This window comes from Rhincodon typus, chromosome 41 (assembly GCF_021869965.1).
Source record: "Rhincodon typus isolate 14 chromosome 41, sRhiTyp1.1, whole genome shotgun sequence".
Lineage (NCBI taxonomy): Eukaryota > Metazoa > Chordata > Chondrichthyes > Orectolobiformes > Rhincodontidae > Rhincodon > Rhincodon typus.
This window is the reverse complement of record NC_063372.1, coordinates 3,579,045-3,587,111: the sequence shown is the minus strand read 5'-3', so window position 1 is coordinate 3,587,111 and position 8,067 is coordinate 3,579,045. Positions and strand designations below refer to the sequence as shown.

The following is an 8,067-nucleotide window of genomic DNA, read 5'->3' as shown; positions in this document are numbered from 1 at the left end:
AAGGAGATGTGAGGGGCAAGTTTTTTTTGGTAGGTGTCTGGAAGTAGCAGGTGCTTAGAACACGTACCGGGGTAGCAGAGGAGGTAGATAGGCATATGAATAAGCAAGGAATGGAGGGGTATAGACGATGGACAGGCAGAAAGGATTAGTTTAATTTGGCAAGATGTTCGGCACAATGTCATCATTGGCTATTTCGCTAGGGGAACTTCCTTGCTGTTTAAATAATTCCATTGAATGTTTTACTTCTGCCTGAGAGGGAAGTTGGGACTTCAGTTTAACATCTCATCTGAAAGTTGTCACCTGTGACAGTGCAGCACTCCTTCATTGCGACACTGGTGTTGCATAGGTTACTAAGTTGCTGGAGTGGAGCTTGGATTCATGACCTTTTCACTTGGTGCTATCAGTGAGCCATGGCTGGCATTACACACCAAGGGCATAGCAGTATCAGTAATATAGAGAGCCGCAGAATGGTCATGACTGTTGTTTTATGTGAAACCTTCCTTAAGCGTTATTTCTTCTCATGAAAGGTACTGGGAAAAAGCAGGGTGCTTGACGGAGTTGAACAGCTTGATGGAAAGAAGCAGAGCGAACAAGAAGACCTAGAAAAATTGAGAGAAAATGAAAATCTTTTGAAGCTCGGAGAGAATGAAGAATTGCTGAAGCTCAGACAGCATGAAGAATTGATGAAGAAACAAAAGAGTAAAAAAATTCGTACTCCTTCCAAAGTAAGTTTTCAATGCTTTATTTGTAAAAATTGTGGCCTGGAGTTTCTGTTAGGGGTGTAATCTAGAGAATGCACTGAAATGGTCTTGGGGAGGAGAAACTGCATATAAGTCCTTTTTGCATAAGGCTCGCTTGCATAGGACGAAATGTAAACTCTCACTATATGAACTAGCACAAGTCAGCGGCAATATTGAGCATAATTGTTGCAGCCTCAATATTACTGAATTCAGCTCACTTTAATGAGAAAAGTTGGCCAAAGCATCACTGCAACTAGGCCAGTCAAGAGTTTCAATCGCTGTTGGTCACAGGCCTTGGGTTCCAAGGGCTAATCAGTAGACTGAATTTGAATTCAGATTAATTTAATCATGTTATAGTGGCAACAGCCATGATGAGAAACTGACATGAGTGAAGCTACTGTTGATTGCTGGAGAGTGCAGATCAAGTCAGTAGCAACGGTTTGTGAGATCCGCAGCCCTTGTGCCTATGATTTTAGGTGCAGTGTGATGAGCCATCCTGGGAAAGGCACAGTCGGAGGAAACCTGCTGTGCTGACTGGGGGGCCTGGCCAGTTTTGCGGACTTTTGAGACTGAGTCAAAGGCCATGGAAATGATGGCATTAAGTGGTATTTGCAGAATTTTTAAGGTGCAGGAGCAGGCCATTCATCTCATTGTGGCCGCAATGGCTCTATTAACTATTCCAGCTCCGTCATCTAGTGCCAATCTTCTGCCTTTCCCCCATATCCCTGCACGTCATTACTATCCAAAAAGCCATCCAATGCCTTTTTGAATGCCTCAATTGAACCTGCCTCCACCATGTTTCCAGGCAGTGCATTCCATATCCTGACAACTTGCTATGTGAAAGTGTTTTTTTTCATATCATCCTTCTGTTTCCAATGACTTTAAATTTATGCTTCCTGATCTTGTTTCTTTTACAAGCAGAAACAGTTTCACCCTATCTACGCTGTTCACCCAGCTCATGATTTTAAAAACCTCAATCAAACTCATCTTGGCTGCCTTCTGTCCAGGGAGAACAGTCCATTTTCTTCAATCTATCCTCATCCTTGAAGTTTCTCATATGTGGAACCATTCTTGTAAGTCACTTTTGCACTCTCTCCAATGCATTCACATCTTTCTTTTGGTGGGGGGCCCATAACAGTACTCAGTCCTCCAGCTGAGGTCTAAAAAGTGTCTTGTATAAATTCAACATCACCTCCTTGTTCTTGTACTCTGTGCCCCTATTAATAAAGCCAAGGACACTCTATACTTTATTTATTTCACTCTTCACCTGTCCTGTTACCTTCCATGATCTATGCACATATATACACTGAGATCTCTCTGCTTCTGCATCCCCTTTAGAATTGTACCCCTATTTTATATTGTCTTTCACTGTTCTTCCAAAGTGCATTACCTCGTAGTTCTCTGCATTGAACTTCATATGCCATCTATCTAACCACTCTACCAACTTGTTGATGTCCATTTGGAGTTCTGCACCATCCTTCTCACAGTTAACAATTCTTCCATGTTTAGTGTCATCTGCAAACTTGGAAATGGTCCCCTGCACACCAAGATCCAGGTCATTAATGTACATCAGGAAAAGCAAGAGTTCCAATTCCGACCCCTGTGGAACTGCATTACAAACCTTCCTTCAGCCCAAAATACATTCATATCCAAATATCCATTATCAGTACAACTCTATTTAAAATTCCCTGATATTTTGCATTGTTTGACCTAGATTGTGCTGTTATCCTGATGGGAACTCCAGGCCTGAAATTGGATTCCTTGTGCTGTTTTGTGCTCAAAGTGGGAACATATCTGTTTGTTCACATGAGAACTATTTAAATGATAAACCCTTCAAACAGTCATTTGTATTTTCTAATAGTTTGGGCACATACAGTGTCTACATGTTAACGTACTACATAAAGTAGATACCACACGAAGGCCTGGATGGTTCCATAATGTCAGTGACAACAAATGTGGTATTACTATGTTGTTCTGGGGAGTTAAACGTGGTTTGTTTGAACAGTGTAAACCAGCATCAGGGAAAAGTGAAAAAAAATGTTAGAAGTCAGGAAACGAACAGGGCAACGAGATGAGAATGGGGCACTGGGATTCATCTTGGATTGCTGTGTCAAAGGAGCTGGTGCAAACATGAAGTACTGAACAGCCTCCAGTCATGTAAATCTCAATTGTTTCTATTTAGTCTTTTCCTTGTGCCCAGCTTAATGTTTGGAAGTGGTGAAGAGTGAGCCCAATAACCCCTCCTAGATGGCTTTTAACCTTCCCCTTGATAACTTCTATACTGTGCATGGGATATCCATGCCTTTTACATTGAACTGCATTTGCAGTTGAGCATCTCAAGTTCAAAGCCTGTCAAGTTCTGTTCGTAAAATCTCGGCTGCATCTTCTGAGTTTATGCACATCTTTTGTCATTTGGTAATTGTCTAGTATTGTGACTGCAGACCAGACTATTTCTGTATGTCAGGAACTGGAAGTTGGGAATTTCCTCATGCATGTTTCTGACTGGAGTTTCTGTTGCATTCTGATAAAGTTACACTGATAGTATTGGGCATGTTTCAGCTCTACCTCACCACCATCTCTCTTGACTAAATTGTTGCAAAATTGTGACACTGCTTATTCAATATCCAATACAATTAAATATTGGGAAGACTGAGCCACTGTTTTCAGTCCCAGTTCCTATGACACGTAGATCAGATGGGCCTGTCTCTGCATGGAAGTTCAGTCTGACCACTACCTCTGTCTATGTAGAACATTTGTTTGACCTGAAGCTACAAAAGGCATTTAATACATGTCCCTTTTGTAAAATATCCAGTTCTGTATTCGTAATAGTGGTAAAGGGTAACATACGAACGTCAGTGAGAAAGGATCTTGGCTCAGACTCCGGAAGAAGAGATTAGGAATGCAAAAGCCAGAAAATGCTGGTGAAAGTAGTTTATAAACCTTATTAAGTTATATTGTTGGACAGGGTGTTAAGCAAGAAATAATTGGAACTTTATAACAAAAATGATAAAATAATTGTGGGGACCTTCATTATTCTTGTAGACTGGACAAATCAAATTGGCAAAGATCGCCTGGGAGATGAATGTAGAATGCTTCTGTAACAGTTTCCTGGACCGTTCTATTATGGAACCAACTGGGTCTGAAGCTATATTAAAATAGGAAGCATAGGAAATGGGAGCAGGAGTAGGCCATTCCTTCCTTCAAGCCTGCTCCACTATTCATTATGATTATGACTGATGATCCAATAGCCTGTCCTGCTTTTTCCCTATATCCTTTGATCCCTTTAGTCCCAAGTGGAATATCCAACTCCTCCTTGAAATTGTACAATGTTTTGGCCTTGACTGCTTTCTGTGGTAGCACATGCATTTAGAACCCTACCTACTTCCTCTGGTTCCACACACAAATTACCAATGTGGTCCTTAATGGTCTTACCCTTTCCCTAATTGTCCTTTTACCCTAATATACTTGCAAAATAACTTCAGATATAACAAGTAAAATAAAGGAAAATCCTTTTGTGTTCTGTTTTTGCTCTCCTAATTTCCTTTTTTAAGTTCCCCCAATGCATTCTATACTCCCCTAGGGCTTATGCTGTTTTGAGCACTCTGTGCCTCTGATAAGCCTACCTTGTTCTCATTTATCCAATCCTGTATATCCCACCATATCCAGGGTTTGCTGGATTTATTGGTCCCACCCTTTTGTCTTTATTGGAATGTGTTGGCCCTATCCCCTCCCTATTTCATTCTTGAATGCATCCCACTGCTTTGACTCAGATTTACCTAAAGGTGTCTGCTCCCAGTCCACTCTGGCCAAATCAGACCTGGTCTTTTTAAAATCTGCTTTTCATTAGAATCATAACCGTGTGGAAAGAGACCATTTTGGCCCACTGAGTCTACACCTACCCTCCGAAGAGCATCCCACCCAGATCCAGACCCCAAACCCCACCCTATCCCCATATTTACCAAAGCTCATTCACCTAGCCTACACATCCCTGGTCACTATAGAGCAATGACCCATGGTCAGTTCACCTAGCCTATACATCTTTGGACTGTGGGAGGAAACCGGAGCACCCGGTGGAAACCCACGCAGACATGGGGAGGACATACAAACTCCACGCAGACAGTCACATGAGGCTGAAATTGAACCTGGGACCCTGGCGCTGTGAGGCAGCAGTGCTAAACACTGAGCCACTGTGCTGTTCTAAGTTTTTTTGTTTTTCCCAGCTTAGAAACCTAGAAATCTGATTTCAGGCCCATCCTTGTCTTTTCCATAACAGCCTTGAAACTAAAAGAGTTATGATAGTTGTCTGCAAAATGCTCCCCAACTGATACTTCAGCCACTTGCCTGGCTTCGTTACCTCAAATTAAGTCCAAAACCGTCCCCTCTGTTGTAGGGCTTTCTGTGTACTGGCTTAAGAAGCTCGCCTGGATGCAGTTTAAGAATTCTGCTCTATCTGAACCTTTTCACATTGTCAAAGTCAAAAAAAAAACACCTGACACCAGCTTATAGTCCAACAGGTTTATTTGAAAACCCTGGCTTTTGGAGCGTTGCTCCTTCATCAAGTGTATTGAGAGAGGCATCAAGACACAGAATTTATAAGTAAAAGATCATACAACTGATGTGAATGTATTGGATAAACCTAAAATGTCTGGCTGACTCCCTCCTGTTAAATCTTTAATCAGTTAGAAAGGAGATGCAGGTTTCGACTGATTAAAATGCAAATCCCAGAATTTCTTTCATGTCACTGCACCTCCTTTCTTTTACTTATAAATTCTGTGTCTTGATGCCTCTCTCAATACACCTGATGAAGGAGCAATACTCCGAAAGCCAGGGTTTTCAAATAAACCTGTTGGACTATAAGCTGGTGTCGTGTGTCTTTTGACCTTGTCCAACCCTGTGCAACACCGGCACCTCCACATCACTTTCACATTATGACTACTCCAGTTAACGTTGGGAAGTTGAAATCCCCGACTGTCATTATCCTATTAGTTTTACACTTCTCTGTTGGACGACATTCTGAAAGTGCAACTAGGCAGCCTGTTGCCGGCAAAGGTGTGGAGTAGCAGTTTCAGTTTAGAGTCTGATATGATGCTAAGGTTGCAAGGAGGAGTGTGGATTAACCTCAGATTGTAGATACATAGGGATAGAGTAGACAGCTTGGGAATAATGTTTGCGGCACAAAATGATGCTAATGACTTGATTTAGTTCGTGCAAATTTCCGCTCATTCAGTACTGCGTGCGTCAAACCCAGCATCAGACACACTCAGTAGCAATCAGCAATTGTAAACCTGTATGATTGTTTTTCCTGTAAACTCGATTTTAACTGAGTCCTATATATCATTTATATCAACACAAATTCCTCCAAATTGAAGCAGGAACTACTGGTTTGCAAACATTTTCTAAACCTCAAGTCTCTGTTTTAATCTATTACAAGGGTGCAGCATCATGACTCGAAGTTTGGAGAGGCATTGCAGTAAGCAAGATTGAGTTGCTATTTTCAACATCTTTACTGCATCCTGTCGAGCATTAAATAGCTACTTTTGCTATTTTCTACCATTCTTGGTGTTTTGACTGCTGCACCACATTGCTGAGTAGTTGCACATGCTTGGTTTTCTGCAGGCTTACTGCCTCATTGGGAGACGATGCCCCAAACAAATTGTCGGCAGATTAAACCTTGATATTGGAAATTTGCATTGTGCTGTTATCTAAATTCATAACAAATTGCATGAGGCCTCTGTTAATTCTATTATATATTGAATTCTGTATTGTGGGTTATTTCTGATTTGCGTGGGAAAGAAAGGACGTGCACTTCCTGGGAAATCTCATACCCTGACCCCAGTTTTCTTGCTATACCTTTCATCAAGACACTTGAACAGGAAGTCTGTGCTATTGATGTCACTGTTATGTGCCCACACCTCCCTGGAAGCAGAAGCATTGTATCCATTGTTGCTGTCTGTCCCTTGTTGTCCTACTGGCTACCCTCCTCGCTGTCAGCTGTATTCTTTGCTACTTTGCTGGCTGCTGACCCTACCCTTGTTGCTGGCTTCCTCCCTTACTGCCTGGAGAGAGGCAGCTCTGAATTTTTGTGTCAACCGCTTAGTAATTCATTTCAGGGGTGCCAGGCTACTGCATGAAATAAACTTTAAATATGAAGCTATTGCATACATCCTGCAGCACTGCTTATAGTGATGTCACAGGCACTCTGACCGCATGAGCTGAATGTGCCCCCTGTTAGCACCAAATGCAGCCTTTTCTCCTTTTCTGCCCTGGAGGCACTGAGTCACAAGGATTACTGTTCCAGAGTTGCCAGCAGCCCTTTGGTATCTTGCTAATGTGACTAATGATTATATAAATTTATAGAGTGAGCACTCAGCAAGCTTATCGGACTGAAGCATGTATCTTAGCAACGTTGACACAAACTCCCTTCCTAGCAAGGCCACTGTATAACAATCCAGAGTGGGAAGCCTGGTTGATTTGGTTCATTACATTTCACTACAATGAGAGTGAATGGGAAATAATTGGCTTTGTTGATATTATGTAGCAATTAAATAAACAGAAATGGATGGGTCTGTTTGGAATTCTGTCCAGTGCATGTAATAACCACTGGATTACACAACAAGATCATTTGTGCGTAGAGCTTAAAGTATCTTCTGAAAATTGAAATGAGGTATCAAAAACATTCCTGTAATGAGAATGATTTTCATGCATTGGAGTTCTGGAGTGAGTGGTTGAGTTCATTGGAATTCAATGTGGTGAACTCTACCCATTTCGTTATTAAGATCTTCTCGTTCCTATCTCTGCACCAAGAAACTGCTTTATCCTCGGTGCCCACCACCTCAGTGACTTTACTGCCCTAGTGTCCTTCCTCAACCGTACAATTTATATAAATGATCCATCCCACCACCCCAGCTGTTGCAGTGCCTCTGTCTGAAGTCTGGATTGCCTTTTATCACTTACGTCATTACTTCCGTGACTCCCTTTCCATTCAGATTTTCCTGCTATCTCCAATCCCATTACCATCACCAGCAGTCTACGGAATAAAATCTTCCAGAGCTTCTCCACGAATGCAGTCACATTCTCAAACTCCTAACTTTCTTGTTTCTAGCCCTCCCACTGGCCTGGCCCCTTTGCTCCCTCCTCCCTCCCTCCTTCCCAGAAAATTAATCATTGCCTTGCATTCCTGTTACTTCCCCTTTATAGCGCAGATTTTTACCCTTTCAGGCTAAAGGGGAGCAGATGAGATTGCATGCTGCAAAATTAGACTTCTCATCGGTCACTGGAATTGGCGCGACCATGCTTTTTCCCTTCTGTTTTCTTGCCTGTTCCCCTA

The 8,067-nt window shown here is 42.0% G+C and overlaps 1 protein-coding gene across 1 annotated transcript in view; it reads left to right on the top strand.

Moving 5' to 3' along the window:
• The window catches only part of LOC109937886 (zinc finger protein 148-like), a 38,047-nt gene that overhangs the window by 3,361 nt on the left and 26,619 nt on the right, over nucleotides 1-8,067 (top strand). The window contains exon 3 of the mRNA XM_048618840.1: nucleotides 528-725. Within this exon, the coding sequence (XP_048474797.1) occupies nucleotides 528-725 (198 nt within the window). The remainder of the gene's footprint in view (nucleotides 1-527; nucleotides 726-8,067) is intronic.